This window comes from Gallus gallus, chromosome 6 (genome assembly GCF_016699485.2).
Source record: "Gallus gallus isolate bGalGal1 chromosome 6, bGalGal1.mat.broiler.GRCg7b, whole genome shotgun sequence".
NCBI lineage: Eukaryota > Metazoa > Chordata > Aves > Galliformes > Phasianidae > Gallus > Gallus gallus.
Window position 1 is genome coordinate 17,739,391 of NC_052537.1, and position 25,533 is coordinate 17,764,923.

General features: G+C 49.6%; 3 protein-coding genes and 1 long non-coding RNA gene across 23 annotated transcripts in view; 2 read left to right on the top strand and 2 right to left on the bottom strand.

Annotated features, from left to right (window-relative positions):
- Nucleotides 1-4,175, bottom strand: part of PSD (pleckstrin and Sec7 domain containing) — a 35,356-nt gene extending 31,181 nt beyond the window's left edge. Inside the window, exons 1-2 of one of the 2 annotated variants that reach the window (XM_040703141.2) lie at nucleotides 4,106-4,175; nucleotides 2,904-2,996 (exon numbers count right to left, since the gene is read on the bottom strand). The gene's annotated coding sequence lies outside the window, so the exon portion shown is untranslated. Of the gene's footprint in view, nucleotides 1-2,903; nucleotides 2,997-3,957 lie in introns of both variants that reach the window. The other variant, XM_046943075.1, reaches the window with a different exon arrangement.
- Nucleotides 3,871-9,589, top strand: FBXL15 (F-box and leucine rich repeat protein 15). 3 transcript variants are annotated; one of them, XM_046943078.1, is made up of 4 exons: nucleotides 3,871-4,328; nucleotides 5,183-5,439; nucleotides 5,936-6,438; nucleotides 6,815-9,589. In XM_046943078.1, the coding sequence occupies exons 2-4, from the start codon at nucleotides 5,260-5,262 to the stop codon at nucleotides 7,002-7,004; spliced, it is 873 nt and encodes a 290-aa protein (XP_046799034.1). In that variant the 5' UTR covers nucleotides 3,871-4,328; nucleotides 5,183-5,259; the 3' UTR covers nucleotides 7,005-9,589. The 3 variants fall into 3 exon arrangements, with proteins under 3 accessions (XP_046799034.1, XP_015143953.1, XP_040559077.1); XM_015288467.4 differs by lacking the exon at nucleotides 3,871-4,328 and adding an exon at nucleotides 4,569-4,727; XM_040703143.2 differs by lacking the exon at nucleotides 3,871-4,328 and adding an exon at nucleotides 4,569-4,655.
- On the bottom strand, nucleotides 8,011-19,027 carry CUEDC2 (CUE domain containing 2). Of its 13 annotated transcripts, none has more exons than XM_025151573.3 (12): nucleotides 18,966-19,027; nucleotides 18,370-18,475; nucleotides 14,195-14,288; nucleotides 13,225-13,368; nucleotides 12,844-12,905; nucleotides 12,103-12,236; nucleotides 10,875-11,045; nucleotides 10,644-10,724; nucleotides 10,485-10,546; nucleotides 8,930-8,990; nucleotides 8,492-8,530; nucleotides 8,017-8,359 (listed from the first exon to the last, which is right to left on the bottom strand). In XM_025151573.3, the coding sequence occupies exons 3-12, from the start codon at nucleotides 14,266-14,268 to the stop codon at nucleotides 8,240-8,242; spliced, it is 948 nt and encodes a 315-aa protein (XP_025007341.1). In that variant the 5' UTR covers nucleotides 14,269-14,288; nucleotides 18,370-18,475; nucleotides 18,966-19,027; the 3' UTR covers nucleotides 8,017-8,239.
- A 49-nt stretch (nucleotides 19,028-19,076) lies between these two features.
- The window catches only part of LOC101749795, a 326,633-nt gene continuing 320,176 nt past the window's right edge, over nucleotides 19,077-25,533 (top strand). For all 5 annotated transcript variants that reach the window (XR_005861100.2, XR_005861105.2, XR_005861103.2 and 2 more), the window contains exons 1-2: nucleotides 19,077-19,535; nucleotides 20,646-20,745. This is a non-coding gene — a long non-coding RNA (uncharacterized LOC101749795). The remainder of the gene's footprint in view (nucleotides 19,536-20,645; nucleotides 20,746-25,533) is intronic.

The window sequence follows — 25,533 nt, forward strand, 5'->3', positions numbered from 1 at the left end:
GTGGGGGGAAGGCTTTTCTCTAAGCCAGTGCCGGAGTGTCAGATTTAACCAAGTGGAAGGGCTCCGAACTCCCCAGTATGCCCGTACCAGGGCCCTCCTGGTGCTGCTGTTCCCCACCTCCACCTGCTGCTTTGCTGTGCCCCCTCGCCTTCCCACAGCCTTCCACCCCCTCTGCTCGCTGTCATTTGGCACTTTGACCCCTCCAGTCCATGCACACAGGCACTGTGTCACCCTGCACGGTGCCACTTAGCCACACATCACCCCATCCCACCTCCCGGTCCCTGCCAGGTCCTCAGACCCAGCCCTGGGCAGCATCCAACAGCACTCAGTGTAACTGCTGCTGCCTTTGTCCTTGCTCACCTCCACAGATCGGTCCTGCACCTGTCCCTCTTGTACCCAGTTGTCACCAGGACAGCTCAACCATGAACACAGTGCTTGCAAGGCACCAGCAGGGACATTGGGCTGTTCCAGCCACCACTCAGAGCCTGGTGGCAGGAGGGATCCACACGCTGTGGCCCCCAGCACATCCTGGAGCACTGAGGCTGCTGACCAAGCCAGCAGGGCAGCGCTTTGGCCCCTGGATGAAGCACAGCCCTGCAGATGTGGGTGTCCTGCTGGCAGGTGCTCCCTTCTGGTGGGCAGAATCACGGTAATGTAAGCCCAGCCTCACAGGAGGCCACTTCTGGTGAGGAGCTGAGCTCCCCTTATCTCCACACTGAGGGCTCAAGGCAACTGCTGAGGTCGCTGCGTTCCCCCAGGGCCCAGACTTAACTACATGGCTCTAATTAATCCCTTCTGTGCCAACACCCAACCGCATCCTCATTAGATATTAAAAACCCACTGCAGTACAAGCCAAGCCTTTAATGGGCTGCTGCTCTTATCTGCTGTCCCACCAGGCTGCTGGTTACAGATAAATGGCACAGACACCCTGCCCTGACACTCGCCACACCATCCAGGCCCACGCAGCACAGGGCACATGTGCTATCCCCTGGTACCTCCTGCTCCCCAGCTTGGGGGCACTCACCTGCTGGGGGTGGGTGAGGACACAGCCCTGGCTGTCTGCCCACACCAGCATCACTCCATCAGGACAAAGGCAAAAATGCCATCACGGTAGAACCTGTCCTGGGAATGTGGGAGGTGGGGCCTTAGCACAGTTTGAGCCATAAATAATCTCCCTACACAGCAGTTAAGGGAACAATTGTGTGGGAGTATCTCTTGGTAAAAAGATGCTCAGGGAGAAGACGGTCTCAAAGGAAAGCAGTTGGCAGGGTCTGGCTGCAGGGTGTGTGCTGTGGTGAGCCCGCAGACTCAGACCCACAGAGAGGAGAGGTTAGCCTGGAACAAGGCAGCCCTGCAGGTCACTGGTGTGGGCTCCCAGCAGGCAGCTCGCTGCAGCACAGGTCCTTGGAGCTGCTCTCCAACTGCAGCAGTATGGAGTGCTACCCTCTCTCCTCCTTTGGATTCATATGGAGAAAGGCAAAAAGGTGCACGGAGGATCAGGCAGTGGATGCAGGGAGTGTTTGCTGCAGAAGAGGGACGGTGAGCCCCAGGCACGATGCCTAACAGCAGGGAGGGAGCGTGGGCACATACGTAACTGTGAAAAGTGTGGAAACTGAAATATCAGATGAGGAGGAGTAATTACAGGTGTAGTGATGAAGCTGAGCACCCAGACCAGACGCCAGGCAGTCTCCCAGTTGCCCACCTGGGCTTTGCTTTACTTTGGTCTGCTTGTAGGTTTGTTTTGATCTCACCGTATATATTTTAACCCCAACTGTAGACTCAGAGTGTCTCTGGTAGAAAACTGCAAACACTCCAAAGCCTTTGCAAGGCTGCAGGCACTTGATCAGTGAGGTGCCCAGCCGCTACACCAGGGGATCATCGCAGAACCTGTAACAGCCTCCTATCAACCCAGCACCTCACCCTGGGCCCCAGCAGGCCTGGGAAGCTCTGCCATCCTCAGAGCATGCCATTGACATGGAAATAGCTGCATTATCAGTGCAGGGGCAAGCCAGGGGTCACAGGGGGAAGGACTGGCCCAAGCTCTGTCACACATCAAGGAACCAAAGCCTGGGCTCCTGGCCTGAGGGCAGCCTTCCTATCCACAGGACTCCTTCCCAAGCATGAAATCAAGGGCAGGCCACTGTGCTGGGCACCTCACACACAGTCACCAGCAGAGCTTTGTGTGCTTCAGCAGGAAGTCCATGAGGATGACACTGGCAGGATCAGCCCAAGGCCTGGCTCCCAGCAGCCAGCCCCATGTGCTCACGAGGGAGGCACAGGAAAGCTGCAGTGGCCATTGTCAGCTAATCTGCTCCCTCCCCCTGGCTCAGCCCACTCCTCGTCACCAGGATCAGCTCAAGGCCTGACGCAGAAAGCTGTTCCCTTGCAGGGCAGCAGCAGCACTAGGTGACAGCAAGCTCACTGGTGTCACCCACTAAAGGTCTGTTCTCAGCTGTGCCACACACAGCCCAGCAGTCCCACAAGCACTGTGGCACTCAGCCCAGAACTGCTGCTGAACAGGAAGCTTCAAACTGTCCAAAATGGTATCTTACAGAGGGGACAGAAGTGAAAGGAAGGGGCCTGGTGAACCATAGGGTGCAATCCTCCCAAGAAAAGGAAGCACCCCCAGCTCACCTCACCCACCTCCAGCCCAGTTGCTGAAGCTCTGCATGACACCAGGCACACACCGTGCCAAGGGGATACCAGGACACACACCCACTGTGTACTGTTAGAAAGTTATCAGTTCTTTCATTCTTCAGGAGCAGTCAATACAGTCTTTCCCACACACTCTTTCAACCCCAGGGAGCCAGCAGTGACCCAGGGAGAGTTTTAGCCCAGGCCCAAGCTGTACCACAGCCACTTCACATACAGCACACCCTCACAGACACTGGGTTAGGACCTACCATTGCTGCAGGCCTAGGCTGGAAGCTCTGTTGGACATCCTGATGGCGTGCTTCAACATATCCCCTTACAGCACAGGAGCATCTGCAGACACCCTGTGTACAGGAAACAGAACAGTCTGAGGAAATTGTCACAGCTGTTCACAGCTCCCACTATCTTCACACCACGTGCCATGGGCAGAAGATGCAGATGAACCTGCCTGCTAACTGCCCTAGGACATAAAGCACTGGAGGCACCCATACACTGAGTGGCCCTAAGCCTCCTCTGGGCCCCCTCCCACCCCTGCCACAGGCCCAGGGCATGCAGCTGAGACCAAGGAAGGACACTTAGTCGTACTTCTGCCTCTGTTACATCCTGCGGTACCCAGGCTGTATCTGGGTGGCTCTCAGTCCCGCTCTGAGTCCCACCACCAGCAGGCTCCTGGGAAGTGACTCAGCCAGCCCAGCTGGCAGGGAGTGAAGAACACCAGCAGAGGTTGATGCAGGAGCAGCGTGGCCCCACTTGCCAGCCCCACACACGTGCTGCATGGGGAGGACCACAAGCACAGCACAGATCGGTGAGAGCTTGGCACGAGCCAGGGCTCCCGGCCAGGGCTCCTGGCACTAAGTTAGCCACATAGGCTAGCAGTAATGGAGACACAGGCATCGCCTCCAAGGCAGAGCAAGGGGCTCCCTGCCAGACATCAGCGGAGAGCCAAGAGCCGTGGGCACATGGGACCTCCTGGGTGCAGCGATCCCCTGCCTGCAGTAAGAGCAGTGCCATCAATGCCCATAGGGCCAGCACTGAGGCAGAAAGAGCTTTCCCCAGCCACCCTCCCTGGCAAGCAATGAGCGGGCCGTGAAGGGAAGGCGAGATCTTCCTTCCTGGAGAATTTGGGACCGCGAGGGAACAGCTGCTCCGGTTCCCACTGGAGTCGTTATGGCAACGGCAACGGGAGCGGCTCGGGTCCCTCTTCGCGGGTGCCAGAGGCCGCCGGCGGCACGGACCCGCCGCTCACCGGGGACAGGGCAGGGCGGGGCGAGGCGAGGGCGGTGGCGCCGGTGGGCAAAGTCCTACCGGTACGGGCACCGGGGCGGAGAAGCCGGGCCCAGCGGCTGCGGATCGGGGCGCCGGGAGAAGAAGAAGCCCGAGGCTCGGACCCTCCCGGAGGCCAGAGGAGGGGTCGGGACGGCGGCCGGGGCCCGGGGGCGGCGCCGTCGCTCACCGGCAGCGGCGGCTCCCAGCGGGTCTCGGCTCCGCGTGGTGCTGAACGGACAGCGCCCAGCGCTGCGCATGCGCGGGGCCGCCCGCTAGGGGCAGGGGCGTGCGCGGGGGCCGCCAGTCGGGGCGGTGCGGGGTTCCGGGAGCGGTGTGCGCCTGGGAATCGCGTAGCCGCCGGGCCGGAGCAGCGGGCGTGCGCTGGGGAGCGGGATGGATGGGGATCTGGGGTACCGGCGTGCACAGGGGAACCGGGACAGCTGCGAGGCCGGAGCAGCTGCTGTGAGCTGGGCACGGGGACGGCCGGCACCTGGAGCGCTTGAACGAGGCTCCTTCGGCCCGCTCCCCCGGCCCACGCCCGCGGGCTCCCGCGCTGCCTCCCGGCGGCCGTGGGCGGGGGCTGGAGGCGGGGCACGACGCCGAGAGGCGGGGCACGGCGTCAAGGGGAGGGGCAGTGGCGGTAGGACGTCACTGCGGGCACCGGCGGACGGGAGGAGGCCCGTTGGGGTGCAGCTGGTGCGCTCGGAGTTCCGGAGGGAGCTCCGCTGGGTCCGCAGGTATTGCGGCGGGGTCGGACCGGACCGGACCGGGCGTCCCGGGGGCGGCTCTTGGTGTCGAGGGTGACGCGGGTAAGGCTTGCACCGGGCCGCCGCCGTTACCGCCTCGTCCCGGGGCCTGTAGGCCCCCGGGGCTGCCTTGTCGGAGCTCCCCGCGCCGCGAGGCCGGGAGCGGGGCCACGGGGGTGCGGCACTCCTCAGCGCTGCCCTGCGGGGCGGCCGCTCGCTCCGCCGGGTGCCGCAGGGCCGGCGCGGAGCGGAGTTAGCGCGGGGCGGAGCTGCTCGTCGCAGGAGCCGGGTGCGGTTTTAGCTCAGGCTCCGGAGTGGACTGCTGGGGCCGGGGCTCCTCGGGCAGCTGGTGCCGTGCCGCGGGGCGCTGCGGGCCGGGGCCGCGTGCCGGAGCCGTGAGCTGCCGCGCTGGGAGCCGGCGCCCCGGAAGGCGGTGCCCCGCTCGGTTGCTGCGTCCCGACCTTTGGGCTAGCGGTGAGGGACGCTGCTGAGAGTTTCTCTCTGTCCGTTCCTCCCAGAGACGCCCGGCTGTAGCCGTGGGGTGGCGTAGGCTGTAGGCTGGCTCCCGCACAGCCTGGCTGCCTGGCGGCCGACGATGAGTTTGACCCCTTCGAGGGGATGCCTCCTGGACCTGCCCTGGGAGGACATCTTGGTCCCGCACGTCCTCTGCCATCTGCCGCTGCAGCAGCTTCTGGGCCTGCAGAGGGTCAGCAAGGCGTTCCAGGCGCTTGTCCAGCTGTACCTGGCCAACATGCGATGCTTTGACTCCAGCCAGGTACGGGGTGGCTCTGGGCTGGGGTGCTGTGGATGTGCTGACGTGGGAAAACCTGGCTGCGAGGGGACAGGGAGGCTTCTGCTTGGGAGCTTGGGCTGGTGGCTTGCGTGTCTGACTGGGCAGATGGGCTTGGGGAGGAGAGGCGGTGATTCAGGGCCCAGCAATGCCACTACTGCCTTTAGCAAGAGGAGTGGGGAGGAGTGAGCCTGGAAACTCCACCTAGGCTATTGTGGGATAGTGGCTCATGAAAATGCAGCCAGCTTCAGGGTGGCACGGCCTGATGACTGTCACCAGGGGTTGTGCAATGGGATGGGTTTAGCAGGAGGCGAGAGGAAGCTTGTGCACGTTCTGGGAAACATTGGGAAGGGGTGGCTCTGGTCACCTCTGTGTCACAGTGGAAAAGAAGAAGGGAATGGGGCTCTGGGGAGCATTAGGTTGAGCCGTGCCAACCTGAGGTCCTTGGGGATGCCTCACTGTTACTGGGTTCCCCACGCAGATCGGCTTGGCTGTCCCTAGAGCTGCTTTCCTCAACCTGCTGAAGGACAACAAAGTGCTGCAGCAGCTGGAGCTCCAGAACTGCTCTGACTGGCTGACAGACAGGGAGCTGCTCCCAGTCATCACACGGAACCACCACCTGCACCACATTCAGCTGAAGGGCTGTGCCCAGCTCAGCTGCCACGCGCTGATGGTCATCTCGCTGAACTGCCCCAACCTGCGGCGGCTCTCCCTGGCTCACTGTGAGTGGGTGGACAGCCTGTCCCTGCGCAGCCTGGCCGACCGCTGCAAGGCGCTGGAGGCTGTGGACCTGACGGCCTGTCGGCAGCTGAAGGATGAGGCCATCTGCTACCTGGTGCAGAAGTGCAGCAGGCTCAAGTCTCTCTCTCTAGCTGTGAATGCCAACGTGGGCGACGTGGCAGTAGAGGAGACTGCCAAGTGCTGTCCTGAGCTGGAGCACCTGGACCTCACAGGGTGTCTGCGAGTCAAGAATGACTCTATCAGGTATTGAACAATGTGGGGAGGAGGGTGCGGAAGGCAGGTGTCCAGGGGTGGGTAGAAGAGACCTTGGGAGGGAAATCTGATTTCTTCCTGCTGAAAGCAATTAGGGAGGGGAGTCTGATTTCCTCCTGCTGAAAGCAATTAGAGAGCCATCTTGGGGCAGAGGCACTAGCAGGCCCTGTGTGCTATTGAAAGCAAATTCCCCAGCATGTTGTGGAGGGTATATGACCATGTCCTTTTTGATTCTCTTGGACCACCACGGTGCTGTTTTCAAAGGATGGTGTGTGTGTGTGGCTGCTGGGAGTGGGAAAGAGGTTGTACTGGTGAGTTATGCATATAGGAGTCTGGCATGCAACCTGCACGTGCTCTGTCTTGTCAGGGTTCTGGCTGAGTACTGTCCCAAGCTGCGCTCCCTGAAGGTGAAGCACTGCCACAATGTGGCTGAGTCCAGCCTGAGCGTTCTCCGAAACCGTGGAGTGGAGCTGGATGTGGAGCCTCTGCCACAGACGGCTCTTGTTCTCCTGCAGGACATGGCTGGCTTTGCCCCTTTCATTAACCTCCAGATCTAGAACTGCTGCTGCTATCGGGAGGGGGGACCAACACGTCACTGGGATCCCTGGTGGACGCCGGAACTGGCTGCTGCTGAGACGTACGGAGGGAGAAATCGATCCTGTTGGTGAGGCTGGCCCAAAAGGGGCTCACTCTTCTCTCTGGGGCTGTTTAACAGCCACTGCACATTTGTGAGTGAGCTCTGTGCGTGCCTCCTGGAGAAGTAACTCCCTCCAAAGCAGTGTGGAGAGAGTGAGGGACTTGCAGGAACACCATAGTGCTGAACAGACCAGCTAATACACAGGATTTATTATTTGTTGTATTTTAAATCTCAAAGTTGCAGTTGTCCAGTGAGCAGGAGAATGTTTGATGTGGACTGTCATCTTCTGGGGAATGTGTGCAGGGCATGCCAGCTGAGCTGTTGAGAACAATCTACACCAGCTGGAGTAGTAAGGAGAAAAGCTGGCAGCCCTCATCCTGGGAGGTGAGGTCTGGGAGAGCTCTGGAGGAAGGCAGTGTGAGCCCATCTCCAGCCTGCAGCCTCAGTATGGCAGTGTTAGCACAAGACAGGAACTGTTTTCTAGGGGAATGTGCTTCTAACTGCAATTTCAGTAGAGGAAAAGCACCAAACCTCATTGTGCTATTGCTGAGAGCAGTTGGTTCTTGCTATTTATTTCTTCCAGATTCTGATTTACATCTCTGTAGTACCGAGGCCTGCTCCTACATCCTGCTCTGTGTTACATAGCTGTAGCCTTGTCATACAATACTGATGAGAAATAGCAATTGCCAAATGACCTGGCCATACTGTCAGCTGGAGTTCATGGTGTGCTGCAGCTTGTGTTGGCAGGGGGAGCCCAGCTCTTGTTTAGAGTCTAGCCTCATCCTCTGCATCCAGCAAGTGGTCAACCAAAGAGTAGCTACTGGTAGTAAGCATGATGAAGATAGTGATTAGGAGATGACTCTGCTCCTGTCTTTCTCTCCAAGAGGGATCAGAGGCAGGGTCTGTAAAGCATGTGCGTGCTTCAGTTGAAATACACACCAACTCACATCATCTTTATTAACACTTGCACTTACAGCAACAGTGCACAGAGATTTCTAAAAAGCTTGCTGCAAAACCACAAGCTACATTTTTAGATCTAATGTCCCATGCAAGGAATAGCAGAGAATGCCCAGGCTCCCAACAACCATTGTGGCATGCCCTGGGGCAGGACAGCTACACAAGGAGAGGAGGCATGACCTTATCAGCTGGGTTAGTTCAGGAAGCTGAAAGCAGTGTCCTGGCTCCTAGGTTAGTTCCAGTTAGTGTTGGGTGGGGGAGTCCCTTTATCCCTAGTGCCACACGTCCATCCTCCACACATGGCCGGTGAGGTGGAAGCTGAAGAGCAGGAGGACATGGCTGTCAGTGGAACTTGTACTTCCTGGCTGGTTTGAGGCTGATGTAAGTTTTCTTCATCTCCTCACTCTCTGGCTTCTTTATGTCTTTGTACCTCTCTCCCTTTGTACTCACCACCTGGTTATCGATGTAGCGGATCAGCTTCTTGGGAGCCTGGAGAGGAAAGACATAAACATCACGTGGACAGCCATGGCTGGGGAAAGAGGGGGGCAAGTGTAAAGTTGTGCTTGGGGAATAAAGGAAAAGCAAGACTAGATTGGGATGAGTTACCTGTCCTTTGTGTTGGGAGTCTTGGCTAAAAATGAGAACAAAGTGGTCTGATGAGGGGGGCAGAGGGGAAAAGCTGGAGGGAGCAGAAACCGTGCTAGTCAGGAGTGCCAGGTAATCACAGACCCTGCAGCAGCACCTCTTAGCTGACAAGTTTTTCTTTGAGACTACCTGCTGCAAATTCCCTTGTGTGTTATGCTTCTCTTTAGATGTGCAGCCTGCTTTTTAAACCTTGTAGCCAAAGGCATTCAAACTCCTGGTGAGCTGGAACTGTGCTATTCTCACCTCTTTCGGTGGAGCTGGTCGATGTGTTTTCTGATCTTCTGCACTATCCACCATCATATATCTGAAACACAAGATGCACTAAGTGAACACTGCAACATGCATTGCCTAGGGGTATTCACAGTCTTTATCTTTAATTCTCTGGCTGGTTTGTGGCTGTGCGATGTGTCCTACTTGCCTAGATTGCAGCTAGGAGCACTTAAGATTCCTTCTGAATGAAATGGGTAAGAAGAGTATCACCCTTCCAGTGAGAATTCAGGAGGATTCTCCTTTTCAGTTGGTGTGATGGCAGCCAAAGGAAAAGATCACAGGGCTAAACTGGTTGCTTCTGCCCTGAAGAGATGGTATGCCTTTCCCACTCCATGTTCTACTTGACAAGGAGTCAAGTTTGAGCTGGAAGCAACTTAATAAAAGCTCCCTATTTAAAAGGAACATCAGGGCCCAAGCATTTGCTTGCTGTACTGCTGAATTAGTATTGAGACTTGAGAGCTGGTCTGTAGGTGGACAGCATTGCTGACCACGACTTCTCCCTCAGTAGTTAGCATAGTTGTTCCTGTGTATCTTCAGCTATGGTGATCTGCTCTCTGTACCTGTGCTTGAGTGATGTTTGAAGTACAGGATGTTGCCAAAATGTCATTAAAGTTCCTAGGAACTTAACTATTAGCTGGTGTTGGCTTTTTCTGTTTTATTTTGTTCCCGTGCGTTGTACTCTGAAGCCTGCACTGGAAACAGGCAAGGACTGGGATTGTTAATTTTATCTAGGTGGCATTCTGCTTTGCTTTTGCTTTCCTATACTATCAGTTGTTTACATCTTTGCCAGTGAAGGAGTAAAATGGTGGAAAAAGATGGCTGGATAGATGAATTGAATCTGTGTGCCCACAGGAGGATACTCATGAAAGCTGAGATCTTAAAGTGGATCGATTAAACCATACTGTGGGTTGTCTATTGAGAATTAAATGCGTTTGGAAATGAATAAAGGTAAACCAATCTAAAGCCACTTTCATTCCCTGGAAGTCCGTAGGGAGACTTCAGAGAGGTTTCCTTAAATGCACTGAACTTGCACCTTCAGCAACTGAGATTTGATCTCTGTTGCTGTACAGACAGTCTCTTAAAGATATCTTTAGACTTATTTGGACCCTCTCCAAGGGTAGAGGTATGAATGAGCTGCTGTAGTTCTTACAAGGCACCATGTGTTACCTGAGCTGCCGTATGATGTTTGTGCCTTGAACCTTTAACTGGGACCTCAGATGACAACACTGTGATTTACAGTATACCTGTAAGAGATTGAAACCTCACACATAGCCAGTACTGTGATCACACTGATGGAGGTAAACTGTGTGCCAGGGCTCTAAAAGAAAACCCATCCTGCTTTCTCATATAATGGTTATACTTGTGCTTGAATGCGTTTCAGGTACACCCATAAAGCTTCATACAGCATCCTTTCCAAACATCATACAGTCCAAGATCTTCATAGCAGTATGGTCTATTCTGACCACCATAACCTTTCATGAACTGTTAACTCCTTCACTGTCTGAATTCTTCTTTTCTGGGTACTTACTTCTGTAAGATAACCTGCTTTAGTTCCTCATGGTTGGGCGCTCTGCGGGGCCGCACCAGATCCTGTGAGGAAACAAAGCACGTGTTTGAGTAGCAGAACATAGAGGGTGCACAGCTGCCCTGCTTGCTCCCCTAAACCCAGCTGCTAATGCAGTACTACCAGCTCATGGGGGAAGTGGGGTGCCAGACACAGCTCCTCTGGGCTGCTGTCTTGGTGTAGGCACAGCCTGTGCTTGGAGAGCTGAAGGAGAGAGGGGCATTGTTGTAGACCATCTTCCTGATATGTTGCTGGAAGCATAGAAAGCTCCTGCACTCGCTTTCCACTCCAGCTGGAATGTATGTCTTTAAGCTCTGCTCATTGACCTGGTGCCACCCAGTCAGTCTGCAGTACCTTCACACTTGCACCTGCTGCGCCGATTTCCACTTTCTCTTCCACGATTAACTGCACTGCTTCCTCCAAGTTACCCAGGGCCATTGCTAGTGCCTTCTCTGCCTGGCTTACAGTACAGGCGGGGAACATCTCCAGGAGCAGCTCGACACCACCCTTCAAGTCATTGCCTTCCTAGTTGGAGCAAGAGAGACACAGAGATCTGATTTTGCAGAGTAAAAGAATCGCTGCAAAGTTGGGCAATTCAACTTCCTGTTAGCTGAAGGTTCTCTCTCATTACAAAGGTGAGTATAAATTCCTTTCTTGAAGCTAAAAGGACATCATATCTACAGGGAGGATGCACCCCTTAATCTCTTCTCCCTGTATTTCAGTTTTCTTTGAAACAGGCTTTCTGTGGCCTTACTCATCTGTGGTCCTGCTATATATTTCCTTTAGGAATAAATTTTCTGGGCATTGTGGTTCACATGCTTGAACTCCTTCCCTTGCAAGGTTACGTGCTCTTTGATCACAAAGAGACGACGATCCTAAGCATGGGGACCTCTGGCTACATCAGAAGGAAGCACAGCAACAGCATTTCCTAGAAGGGCATGGACAAAATGATTGAACTGCAGAGCAGTAAAACATCAGTACTGAAGGAACAGCAAGCAGAGCGTGAGGTAAGGAGCTAGGGGGGATTTACTAAGTGCTGCAATGCTTGCAGTATGGGTCATGCTGAATGGAGCTGCAGAACCAGGACTGCTGCGCCAATGACTCACTGTGGTGTACCTCAGTATACAGCATATGTCATTGAAGGTAGGATGGATGTCTTCAGGACTGACACTCAGATATGACCACTAGATGCTGCATCACAGCTAGGGAGATAAACAGAAACCAATCTCAACTGTGAATGGAACAGGGTGAAGTGGGGTGGAGCCTGGCTAGTGCTACAGAGGCATCCTTACTGCACTCCAGGATCTCAAGAGAGCACTAAGACGAGCTCTCTTCTGCCTTGCTGCCTCAGGACTGGAAAGGATGAGCCAGAGTGACAGCTTGTGCTCTTCTGGCAGCATGTAACTTTCCACTTGAACAAAGTCTTGCTTAGGCTGTACAATGGGATGGTCACAGGCATCAATGATGCTGTGTCACAGCCTATACTTGTGGTTCCTGTTGGAGCCAGAAAATGCCTTAGGTGGTACCAGTAAGCTAGTGCTAGGGGATTCTGTCACCCTCCTTTTCTGTGAGATGTACATACCTGGGCCCCGGCTCCATCTGTTGGTGTGCACAGCGTTTCCTCTTTGCAGACTCCAGCTCCAGGCTCCTGGCCTTTGGGCAGGTCTTCAGAGGGCACTTCAGTTCTGCTTTCCACAGCTTTTTGGCTAGGTTTTTCTTAAAGATACAGTGATATCTACTGAGGATCAGCCCCGCTAAGTATGTAGCTCTGTGCTTTCTGTTGGTATGAGGTTGTTAGTGCACTGTCAGCTGAAGTGAATCGTTTCTTAAATGAAAAGACAGTGGAAAGCACTACTGTTCTTGTTGCCTTCAGTGAGTATAGCTGCAGCCCTACTCATACTGACCTGCAGGAAGGCAGTGCTAACATGCTTGAGTGGCTGAGCTCTGCATTCCCATGCTTTACCAGAGTAGAACTGCTTGTGAATTCTCAAGCCTCTTACATTTTGGCTGTGGGTATTTACAGTATTTTTATTAAGTGTCTAAGAATTCCCTCATGTTTGCTCTAACTTTGAACCAAGGTGTGATTTTGATTTTTAAATCTAGGAAAACATGTTGGTGGTTCCCAAGCTGTGTGTAACCCAGCATGCTTTGTAGTCAGATTACTCTGATACATCTCTTTGTACAGGCTCTTTCTGTGTCACTGTAAGAATTATTTCACCTCTGTTCTATCCTGTCTAAAAGGCTACATCAGGATTCTCGAAGGGTAGGATGCAAGACCCTACAGCAGAGCAGTAAGTTTTGTCAACTTCAAGGTGCAACTCACCTTTGTTACGTGCTTCACCAAGCCTTTCTGAGAGAGAGAACATCATTTCACAAACATTTCCACTGCAAGAGACAGATGCTGAATAATTAGAGTGAGGAATTAAAGCACTAGCCTATCCTACTTGACTTACTCTTTATAAAGAGACGAGGCTTGATGGGAAGCCCATCAAACTAGCATTCTAGATAGCCAAGGATCTAACCTGTGAACTATCCTGGGATTAGTATTTGTGCATTCAGGCAAAGCCTAGCTTAATCATAATGGTACAGGTTTGGTACTAATACATCACGATCTGGATACAACAGAAGAACTGATGACACTGATGTGGTTGGGCCAGGCCCCCACTGCATGACATACACATACAAAACAGTAGCGTTCACACACCTCTGAATTTCTGCAAAGCCAGGGATATATGCCTCCATCATTTCCACAAAGGTGTCCATGTCAAAGGTTTCCTCAGAGGACTCTGGCGAACCCAGCTCTTCCAGGACACCCGTAATGTAGGAGAAGAAAACATCATCCATCCCACTGAAGAAAGAGAACACAGGACGAGGAAGCAGGGTCAACAGGACCACTTTCTTTCTCTCCATCTTTGTTTGCTTCCAACCTTGCGTCTAATAGAACAGCAGAAGTACCTATGTGGCCTGTGTCTTAACTTACGGGCAGTTCCCACTGGTAAAGGCCAAGCAGCAAGTGATCAGTGATTGAGTGGGAAGCATTTATGGATACATCCAGAAAACTGTGTGTTTTATTCATCTTCCCAGGCAGGACTGAATGAAAGCCACTGCATCTGTCCAGAGTCTGTGCTCTTGTGGGTACTTCAGCTGAGCTACCCAAAATATTCTAAGTACTCAAATCCTGATTTTTGTGGTGACTGGTGTTCTAGGTGATGTCATTATGTTTTGTCAAGTTACAATTTCCACGTGATGCAGCGTTCTCTGCTGACCCACTTGCATCACTGCTGCCAGTGGCTACATAACCAGCTGCCTCAAGGCGGCTATATCTCTGCATGTGGGCAGAGTTCAAAGTAGGGAGAGCTCTGACATAGCAGTGTACTGCTTATAAAGCCCTCTGGGATCATTGTGGATGAAAGGAATTCCATATTCTAACATTAACTGCTGGGCAGGAAATTAATCATCTTGGTCACCAAAAAAATGACATTGCTAGACTGTAATGCTGAAACATAGTTCAAGGACTTAGATCAACACCTGCACAAATTACCTGCATCCAGGATCTGACTCAAGGAAAAGCAAGACAAAATGCAGGAAAGCTGTAGATGTTCCACTTGGAGTTTAGTATAATATGCAGAGGAACGATTAATGCAGAGTTAAAGCTAAAACAATACTCAACATACCTGAGGTCTGCAGCAGGGATGTGAGACTGGATGAAGCATGTCAGTGTCTCTCGAATGATTCTTTCAAGTTCCATGTCTCCTTAAATCCTTTTCTCTAAAAAAGAGGAGAAAAAAGAAAACTCCATGTAATTTCAAAGGCACGTAGTAGATATCAACAAGATCAAACGGCAAGTGTGCTCTTCCCATCAGAACAATTCATAAATTCTTCCACTGTGGCTTGTCACCCCTGGGTAATGGCAGTCAGATCTCAGTAGAAATCAGTGTGAGTATCCACTGGGAGTATCAGCACAGAGAAGCCCAGCCTCTCGGGCATCTCCTGCTTGTGTTCATGCTGACAATATGCGACTGCACTGTACATTTACATGTCCCTTTCAGGAAGTGAAGATGGAAATGCAGATATGCCCAGCTGCAGGATCTCCTGAGCAGGAGTGCTGTGCTGTCTGGCAGGGAAGTCGCGGCTTGTGGGTTTGTGTGCTCACTGCAGAAAGGGGTGGACCTTTCATCTGCTAAGTATTCAGTGCTGCTTGGACTCAAAAACGAGTGGGAAGAAGGGTAATGTCTCTTGGAGAAAGGAAAACCTTGGCTGGATTTTACAGGAAAATACCAAGCAGGGCACAGACAACTAGTCTGCCAGCCAAAATATCAAAGGTCTCCAGGTCAGGCATGGACTTGCAGTGGAATCCTGCCCAAACAGGAATGTTGTTGTGCTTGGTAAATGAGCCATTCTACAGGCAATGCAGCTGCAACAAGGGTCACTTGATAACCCAAAGCTCTCAGGGGAGTTTTAAGAATCACAGAGCTCCCACAGAAATAAAGGCAGAGGGAGCTGCCCACAGCCCTGTTTCAGCTGCCGGTGGTGGGCATGGACTGGATCTGGTGGGGAAAAGCTGTTCCTTAGCCACTCCTTCAAACTTGGGTCTAAAAAACTGCTGGGTGGAGAAACTCTTGGTGTAAGCACAGAGTTCTTCCTGAAGAAGAAAACTAGACCTGCATATACAGAAACTGTCATGGACATTGGCCAAAAAGTTTCCAGGCTACAGAGGTAATCTGTAAACCCTTCTTTACATTTGCCAAGCACACGAGGCAATGAACATTGAGTTATCATTGCCATACCACTGTATAACCAACATACACATATTAAAACTCAGCATGTGCATAGGAACAGCCAGGGAAGGCATCACTGGAAAAGACTGTTTGTTGTTTTTAAAAAAGCTACTTCATAGAAGTACTTGCTCTCCTGTAGTGTCAGTTAGAGAATTCCCATTTAACAGTATTAGAAGAAAACAAATGTTTTCAGGTAGGAGCTCTTCATACAAAGAGCTCAAGTGAGCCCTTGTGTGCTGCTTTCATTTTTCATCCTCACAATAATCCTTTGCTTGTTTTTCTCAGTGTTGCAGATGTCATAGCCTACAAGCGTGGAAGCTGGCTGTAAAAACTACCATGTGTAAAAACATCCTCCTGCTGCTCATTTGTTGTTTGTGCATTTTGCATGTTCTCTAGCGATGTGACAGAAATAAGGTGACCTTTGCTATCTTTGCAGTGTACCTGGAAAAAATGTGAGCTTTGTTTCATCCTTCTCCGACATTAAAAAGCCAATGGTAAGATTCTGAATTTCAGTGATGGCAAGAATACTGTCCTAAGCACATTTTTCCAAATTTGAAGCTGAATCTACAAGTGCTGGCAAGGACCGAGCCCCTAAACTTATACTTGAACATGTCCAAGAAAAGTAACCTTCCTTTCAGAGAAATAAGAGATGGAGAATCAACATATAGCAATCAAAATGTTTTTTTCTACCATCAATCCTATCAAGAACAATGCTTACTTCCTTCCTCCTCAGTCTTCATAACATCTGGTGAACTGGAAATCTAAAAGATTTTGTCCATTTCCATGAATAAGCCAATGTTCTGTCAGAGATACTGTATAGTAACCAATAAGATTTTCTGACAACCCAATTACCTGAACAACAGAGCACAATTTGCCATGTCAAAGGCACTGTATGAACCTCACAAAATTAGCTGCTGGTAATTTATTCTGATCAACAGAACAGGCAAAGTCACTCATCTCCTTAATCAAAGGCAAATGTCAGGCTGGGACAAGAGAAACAGCAAAAAGTAATTCAGAATTGGTATTGTAGAGATGAGCAATTACTAGCTGGTCTTGAATCCGTTTCCCGACCTCTGACAACCATAAGAAATACTGTTTTGAAATGTCTGAAAATATTCAGATGTTTTCCTGCAGAGTTAACTATGCAGTATCTGAATAAAAGGCATTTCCTCCTGTCTATGAAAGGAAAGAAGGCACCAGGTTCTCACCACCGGCTATAAATTGTCTCTGGCATCGCACACAAATCCATTCACCAGCACACTCAAGATTTAAGGTTCATATCCAGAGAAGCCAAGCTGCCAACATTAGCCTGCCTTTGAAGAAAGGAAACCTTTTAATGACAAAAGCAGTCTTACAATGAAGGATAGGAGGAGGTGAGTATTTCTTTGTGGGTCAGCCATTGCCCTTTGGCTGGGGAATCCAATTCTTCTCCTATAAAACCACAGGGACAAACCTTCTGAGAGAAAAATGCACTTGCATTTAATCACATATTGCCAAGTGGGAGAGATCTTATTCCCTGGTAAACAGACTTACAAAACTTAACATCTTGAGGAGCTGTAATACACAAAGGTCTTGGCCAAATGAGGCTTGTGGAAGACAAGTTCTGATTGTCCTCTGGCCTTTCAGATTTGGTGGGTACTGAAATAGAGGGATCTGATTAAAAACTTGGTCACAAACATCTTAAAATGGATTCTTTGGGGAAGAAACTGGTGCTGATGTATGTTCCTCTCTGCACATATCTGAGTTTAGAATTTAGGACGCCAAAGCACCTTATATAATATACCTTCAATTGCCACATTGTTTTCAATGGTGATCTGTAATAGTTAAGAGGGAGATTTACTAGAAGGCCTTATCTTTTGTGCAGTTCTGTGGAGGAGTGGTTTATAATGCGCTGCAAGATCTAAAACCCAAAGGCAGGAGAAATTTCTTTCCCAAGGACACAATTGTACTGAAAAGGCACTGTCATTTTAAACTTCCAGCCATAACTGCAATGTGGCTTTTAAGATCCCTTCTAAAGCTATCAGCTGATTCAAATATGTCTATGAAGGTCCTGCTGCACTTGTCGTTATAATGTGGGCTTGGCTTAACATGCTGCACAGGATCTGTTTTTTTAGTTATGCTATATTTGAGAAAAAAATGGCTTATTTTTGCATAACACACGTGAGTCCAGCTTTCTTCAAAAAAGAAAAAAAACAAAAATCTGAAATGTCTGCATGTTGGCTAGATCATTTCTGAAGGCTCTTTAAGCTCAAATTTCCATAATTGTTCCTGAATGGTCAACATAGTGTGATGGGGATGACTGACGCCACTTTGGATTTTATATTAACATGACAGACTTCAATTTAGGAAAAGATTTCTGAGCTAAGACGAGCTGCCATTTGGATGTGTATCAACTTTTATGAAACTGTAAATCTGCACAGCAAAGAGTTGAGGTTGCTGCAATGGACAGAGATGCACGCTGTAGGCCTCCAGCGCAGGTTAGAGAAAATGCAGGTAAAAATGATCTGGTTCTCTGGTTTTAGAAGGTCCTTCTAGCTCAAGTTTAAGTAATTATTTGTGAGCAGTGATGCCACAGGGATGGTTTACTGTATTCTCTCTGAACAGTTGTTATGAAAGTAAATGGCACTTCTCATGCAGCAGTGTGCACGTGCTTGGGGAAGTGTGGATCTCTGGGACACCAGGAGCCCTCAGTACTGCCAGTGGCACACAGCCTCAAAGGAAACCTCTGGTACATCCAAGCAAAAGACAAACCTTCAGGAAAGAAACAAAGTTGCAGCTACGTTCCACCTCACTATGGTGCCTCCTGAAACCCTGCTGACTTCCAACTTCCCAGGCTGAATAACACCTCGCAGACAATTCCCATGGACCTATTTTTTGTTTTTCTTGCTGAAGATGTCCCTGAAAGGACGTCTGCAGTGCGGTTGCTATGGGAAAGCAGGCTGAGATCACGGAAAACGTTAGCAAAACTAACTGCTTGATGCTGTAACATTAAAACAAGGCTGTTGGTAACTCAGTCCCTGCTGCTAAATTACACTGCGTGCCACCACTGCCCTCCCGCCCCGGGTCCTTACCTGAGCAGTGTGACAGGCCCAGCTCGCAGCCAGTGCTTACAGACCCCTGCGGTGTCCACGGGGCCAACAGCCCATCCTGTGACCGCTCAGCCCGAATTCGGGAGGCCTTCACGAGAAAGGAGAGCTCAGTTAGCCGCATGTGGAAGACAGCAGCACGTCTGTTCTTTTCCAGCACGCGGCTGGTGCTTATCCCGAGCTGTAATACCGGACCTAACACACAGGCAGAGCGACTCTGGGACACGATTTACATTCGCTGTCCCCTCACTGTATGGCAGCGTGCAGCTGCTTGTCTCGCACGGGCTTCAGAGGATTTCCACCAGGCCCAGAGTTGCGCGGCACCGAGCTTCCCGCATACCTCCCCCCTCCCGGTCCCGGGAGCGACGGTGCCACAGGGTCCCCGCGACAACGCACGGCCCGAGCCGCCTCGGCAGGGCTGCCCCCGGGCCTCCCCATCCCCGCCCGGCCCCGCGCCGCCCGAGGACCCCGCTGGCCCCGCGGCCCCCCTGCCGAGCCCCGCAGCGTGCGCCCGCTGACAGGAGGCGGGGTGCGGGTTGGGGTCACCTGATCGCCGCGCGCCCCCCCACCCGCGGCCTCACTCTCTGCCGGCGCAGGTCCCGCGCAGCGCGGTTGAAAACGTCACGTGGGCGCACGCGCCGCCAGTCATAGAGGTGGGAGCGGCAGGGTAGAGCGGCGTCGTGCTGGCACGCTCCCCGCGCCGCCATCTTGGTTGTGGGAAGGAGCCGTGGAGCGGCTCTCGTCCGCAACCGGTGTTCAGCGTCTTTGGGTTCCGCTTCTGTTTTTGCTGCTCTTATCCGGCTGTTGGCTGAAGCTCCTCGCCTGCGCTACGCTGTTTTTCCTCTGCTTTGGGACTTTTATTTAGTGAAGTGGTTATAAAATCCCCTAAACAAACGTCAGATGTCTAGGGCCAGTTCTGAGTCGTTCGGTGTTGCTGTGCGAGGGTGTGCCGAGAACATGGCTGCTTCTGGGGCGGGCGCGTGCCGGGAGCTGCACGGCAGCACGGGGAAGCAGAAGGGCAGTTTTCAAGGAAAATGAAGCAATGCGTGTAAAGCCCTTGGAAAGCAGCATTCTTAAAGTGAATGCAAACAGCTGCCGTGCTCCTGTCCGAACTAACGTCCCTAGAGCAGGACTTGCTGCCCTAACGCATGGTAAGGATGGCACGTGAGGTTCCGCCGCCTTTTTCACGGGTGGTCCGCAGCGCCCGTGTTCGTGGGCAGAGCTTCAGGGCTCTTTTGTTTTGGGTCGCTCTGCTTTGCACTTGTACTGGTCTTGCTTGGACCCGAAATACCTGGTCATAGACACTGGAACAAATGTAGCTTCTCATAGCTCCCTAATTTAGAGGTAAATTCAGAGGGTTTTCGGACCTAGAAATCAATAAAAGCTCCACTAGGGGTTCCCCGTATAAACGCACAAAACACAGCCTTGTAGAGGATCCAGTAAAGCAGGCGGGTGAACGTTACCATCTCGTCATGGGATTGAATTCATATTCTTTCCCAGACGTGATATACAATGCACGTGGTTTTAATCATGCAAGAGGAAAATTGTTCCTTCTCCAGTTTATTGCTATCTCCTTGTTGTATAACGTACTTGAAATAAGCTGGTTTTGTGGTATTTTGATGTGCAGGTGAACAATATATCTATTTGGGTAATTTTGACTGTTACATAGGCTTCTCTTTGATACTTGAATTGAGATTATAATCAGAGTGTGCTCTACACACCTGTTGTTGCCCCCTGCTTAATGCAAACACATTCCCTACAATGGTGTTCTGCATTTTTTGTCTGCTCTGCTGATGGGGCTTAATCTGAAGAAAAGAGCTCATTTTGGGGGTGCATTTCCTGATATTGTGCCTTAAAGAAAAATGTTATTATTTTTAGTTAATTCCATCATACATTTGTATGTGTCTTTGAGACTGTTGAAAGTATTTTCTCTTCCTCCTGGTGGGCCAAGTGTATCATTGCATAGATTTAGCTTTGTCCGCTACTTTTGTACATACTAAACCAAACTGGGTTTTAATTATGATCTGTCTTCAGTCTTCTGCACGTGTCCACTTCTGCAATTTAGAATGAGTGAATTTTGAGAACAAATGTCACTTAAAAGAAATGTGTTCAGCAACGAATGTTAATTCTCACAGCACTACATAAATTTAAACAACCTTATGTGGGGAAAACCTCTGCACATCCCTTTGAAAGCGCGAACCTCAGCCTGACTTTCTGCTCCAACCAAAGGAGACTCCAGCTCTGCTGCTCTACTTTTGCAGGCACGTCGAGGCATTGCTGTTTTGCACGATAACGGACAAGAATAGGGTCCTGAAGCCCTCTGGTGGATGTGCTGCAGAAGGCAGACAGCTGAGGGGGAGAGTAAGTAAACTTCGGAAATGCAATTTCCGTTTTCTCATATTTATTTCTCAGTTGATAACAAGTGCACCTAATTTGAAATCCAAAAGATGCTTATTTCTGCCACTCCATTTCAGAGTCTCACAGGTGAATAAGACTTCATTTCAAGGTTACAATTATATTTATTAGAGCCTTTTGGTCTTTATTCATCACTGTTAGCAGGAAAGTTCTATATGAATATATATATATATATACACTATATATATATATGCATATATTTTGTTGTTACCCTTGTCTCCTCTTACAGCGACATGTACAGTTTCTACAATTACAAAGCTCTTCTAACAGACAATTCTGAGGTTGTCTGCGAGGAATGAGTCTGTTTCGTTCACAGGTATAAAAACCTTTAAGTGACAGTAATGGGTAATTTACCTAAAAATAAAGAGCACAGTAAGTGAATAACAAGTAAATGAATAATTTGTCTGTCATCTTTCTGTCAGAGTACTCATTTGTGCTTCACATTTTTGTCTGATTTTACATACGGTAGGCTGGAGCACAGAAAGATGACATTTATTTCCAAAAATCTCAGTATGTGTCTGTAACAGAGCTGCAAAGAGGAGTCAAGAATTTAGGTTCCCTGACTCATCCTGCAGCCATCAAGTGTGCTACTTTGGAGTGTTTCTGAGGATGTGAAAAAACAAAGCAGCTAGGGGACTAAGTCTTTTTTCAGTGTCTGGTTATAACACACTGAGGAAAGCTGGTCTATAAAGGGATGAGGACGTGTGTCTGGAGCTGCTCTGTTAATGTGACCAACTTCATAAGAGTGTTAAAAAGATGAAACTAAAAAGCCATGAACAGATGGAGGCTTTTGTTCTTCAAAAGGCCCTCGGTGCTGTTATATTGGATGGTGATGTACTTAAGCCAGTGAAAAAAAACGAATTCTGAAGTTGTTGTTGGTTATAGCGAAAAGTTAAAAAAAGAACTGCCCAAGTAAAAATGTCAGACGACCTCACAGCTTGGAGGAGCTTTTAGACTGCTGAATATTTGGACACAGTGACCTGTGTGCAGATGTTCTAAGTCAGGCAGCTTTTCTGAGCTTCTTGTAGGTGTAGCTGGTCAGAGCTCAGTAACTGGCTGATTCTTAGTCATTGAGTATGACTTCACAAAACAGTTTGTTTTGTTTTGTTATTTGACAAATGTAATGCAAGGCTTTCTTAGTAGTATTGTTATCGTGAACAACAGTCTGCTAACAATGGATGTTACAGTTGTTCTGAAGCAACTGACCTTTGCAGCATCAAGTCTGTTGTGACTCCTTGCCTTTTGTCTGTGAATGCAGGCCCTCCTGCCACGATGGGCTTTCTGTCTCTAGAACGCTTCTCAGTCCTGTGACAAAGTGGATACTGGACGCTTTGCCAGGCCAGGCTAAACTGGTTTAAATTTCATTTACTGAAAGCCTACTGGTTTGCCACATGTATTATAGATAACATAATGACAAGATCTGTTCTTCTGTTGCATTCATATGTAGAAGTCATTTTTGTGTTCTATTTTTTTGTAGCAGCTTGTTCAGCCAGAATCCAAATGTGAAGGCTTTCCCTAACTTAGAGTAATTTTAAGAACTGGAAAATGTTAGTACTTAACTACCTGCATTTGAACATATATATGAATTTGCATAATAAATGCTTGATCAGAAGAGAAAAAAATGAGTTCAGAAAACTAGTTTTAGGAGGCAGAGTTGCTGTAAGCAGCAATGGAAGAAGTTGCAGCATCTGAGAACAGGCACAGCTCTCAAAGAAATGCTTAGTAATGTCATTACGGTTTCCACAGGTGTATATTAGTAAAACACTGTAATGATGGAGGATGAATGTTGTTAAGTAGAAGCTGCCATTTTCTAGGATTGGGCTGTATAGGGCTATATACCCTCTTTGAATACCTCTGTTTGAACTGAAAGGATAAATTTACCCACTTCAAAATTTACCGTACTCCTAATTGCTCCCCATGGAACCCGTTTATCCCGCAGCTGATGAGAAAAGCACGCTAATTTCCATGAGGTAGCCCAGTTCTTCTGCTTGTCGTACAGAACAGCCGTTGACCCTGGCTTTTGGACAGCAGGTGGACAATTAGTGTGAGAGCTGAGGGGTGTTGCTGAAGAGCAGTGCAGCAGCTGAGCACTAGATGCCACTCTGAGGCCGCAGTAGGAGCTTAGCAAGCCTGCAGCAAGAGCCATCCTGGTGGAGAAGAGGAGCGCTAGCGCCCAAGAAGCCCGGTGTGGGAGGCAGACAGGCCGTGCTCCTTGCTTGCATACCCCTCTAGTGACGCTAACAAAACAAATAGTGAGAAGGTGAATCAGGGGCCACCGGCAGTAGGTTCAGCTCCCACGTGAACCAGGGCCAGCAGCAGGTGCTTCATATGAGAACTAAACCTCCACAGCTAGCAAGTAATCTCCCAGTTTCAATGGCATCATGCACAGGTGTCCTCACTTCTGACCTATTAGCCAGATGGGCTCAAAAAGGAGGAGGAAGAGAAAGGGGAAAGGGCATTTGTAGCTCACTGGATGAAATTTCGTGAGAGCTTAAGGGTGCTTTGAAGACCTGTGTCTCCTACAGTGTTTCTGGCTGGTAGCAGTCCCTCTGCAGGTAGGTCTGTGCAAGTCTTTGATCAGTAGAAGTGCAGTTAATAATCCCCATCCTTCACTGTTCTTGTACATGTCCTAAACATTGCAGCATTATACTGGGAACCAGGATGTCAAAACTGTCTGTAATGTGACTGAGCTAGTGAGTGTGAGTCACACACCTCAGCATGGGGTTTGTGCTGCTCAGAAAATGTGGGAATACCTGAATAAAGGTTTGGCCTGTTGTCAAGATAGAGGCTAGTTGGAGAGTTTGGATTCAGATCAAGGCCCAAGTTTGAACTGAAGTTTTGATGAAACTTTTTTTTTTTTCTGGGAATTCAGTCTGCTTTAATGAACAGTTTGAGAGTGAATATTTCCTGTGAATGGCACATAGTTTGTGTGTGTATATATATATATATATATTTAAACTTATACAATGTAATGTTAATTATGTGAACATGTTGCTTTAAAGTACTGAAGAAGCTTCATGAATTAGGGATAGCAAGAAGAGAGAGAGGGGACTTTTGTCATTGACTGGAATGGAAGTCAGAGTAGACCTTTATCCTTCTGAACTGCTGGAGCTTGTGGTGTCCCTGCGTAAACACTGAAATATGTGTGTGTATACACAGATACCCTCTTCATCTAGACAGGCCTGCCAGTGCGACATCAGTGTTCTGAGCTAACTGTAGCTTGTAGTCCTCAGCCTCAAAGATAAATACGTGCTGGTTAGGAGGAAACAGGAAGGGATAAATCTCAGTAAAAATCCTAGTCATTGATGCGTATTATTTCTCTTTCAATTACTTGGTATTCCTACACCAGGAAAAGTGTGTCAATGCATTGCTAAGTGAGTTATGCTGGTCTCAAGTAGCTGGCTTACAGAGAAAATAAGAGTGCTACGAGCTAGAGGAGCTTTCTGAGCAGGAAGGGCAAAGGCATGTATCTTAAAGCTGAGCTTTTTGGGGGTACTGACTCCTAGGGGACACCAGTATTGCTTTGGTGGTCAGTAGTGCTGTGCAGCCCTCCTGTATGAACTATGACTAATTCCAGCCTTTTTACAATAGAGTCCGTGTGAGGAATTTGGCGTTAACAGAATTAAGTACTCAGAAATGCTCTCAGCGAAGTGCGAACATAATGCCTTGTCTGACTGTTTTGTTCTCTGTAACAACTGGTCTGTACACAGACTAAATATATACTACAGTTATTTACATCTGGTTTTTCTTGTTGCTCAAATGGTGGAGGATTCTTTTTGGTGCTGAGGTTCCTGCGTGTGCTCTCTGCTGACCAACTGAAACATCTGCTACATGGGCGTTGTGAGCCTCATTAGTGCAACAGGCAGCAAGGGCTGGAAGTTCTGCAGTACTTCAGTGGCCTGGCAAAATTGTTTCTAGTAAAAGGTAACAGATAGGAATTTCTGCCTGTTCTGTCAGCACCTGCCTTCCGGAAAAGCTACATTCTAGCAGAGTATTATACAGTAATGTATAGAGAGCTCGTTTTCCCCTGTGTATCTGTGTGAATGTACGTTGTCTTATGGTTTGTAACCCATCAGGAGTCCCCTAGGTTTGTGAGCTAAAGCCTCTGTGTAGTTATCTAACACAGGATATTGGGTCACTTTCTGTTTTCCCTAACCTGAATTTAAATGCAGAAGTGGCTACTTTGAAGTAGGGCATTCTTGGGCATTAAGGAAGGAGCTTGGTCTTTCGTATGTAAATTACAGCACCATTTCGCACGGATCTTTTATCCATGAAGCCACCGAAGTTCTAACCTGGAATTCCAAGGTTTTCTGTCGGCAACATCCATCTTCTGCGGCCCTCCTCATATTAGCATTGATCTACAGGGGAAATAAAGAACACGGTTGTGTTATTATATACCCAGCTGCAATTTCTGTTCCAGTGATTGAGTGTACATACAGAATTTTTGAAACATGGCCATTCTAACTTATTTTGTCTTCCTGTCAATAACGTGGCACTTGTCCAAATTATGGATCAATATCAGCTGATCTTTTTATGTTAAACTGTAATGAAGTTGCCTCTCATTGGAGATGTGATCTTGCTTCAGGCAATGCTTTTAACTGAGAAGTTTTGGGATGGAAATGGCAGAGAGAGGAAACAAATAGGGGAAAGAGATGGGGAGGAATGAGCAAAAGTGGAGGAGGTGAAAAGCAGCAGATGAAGAAAGAGGCGGGAATGGAGGAGGAAGAAAAGCAG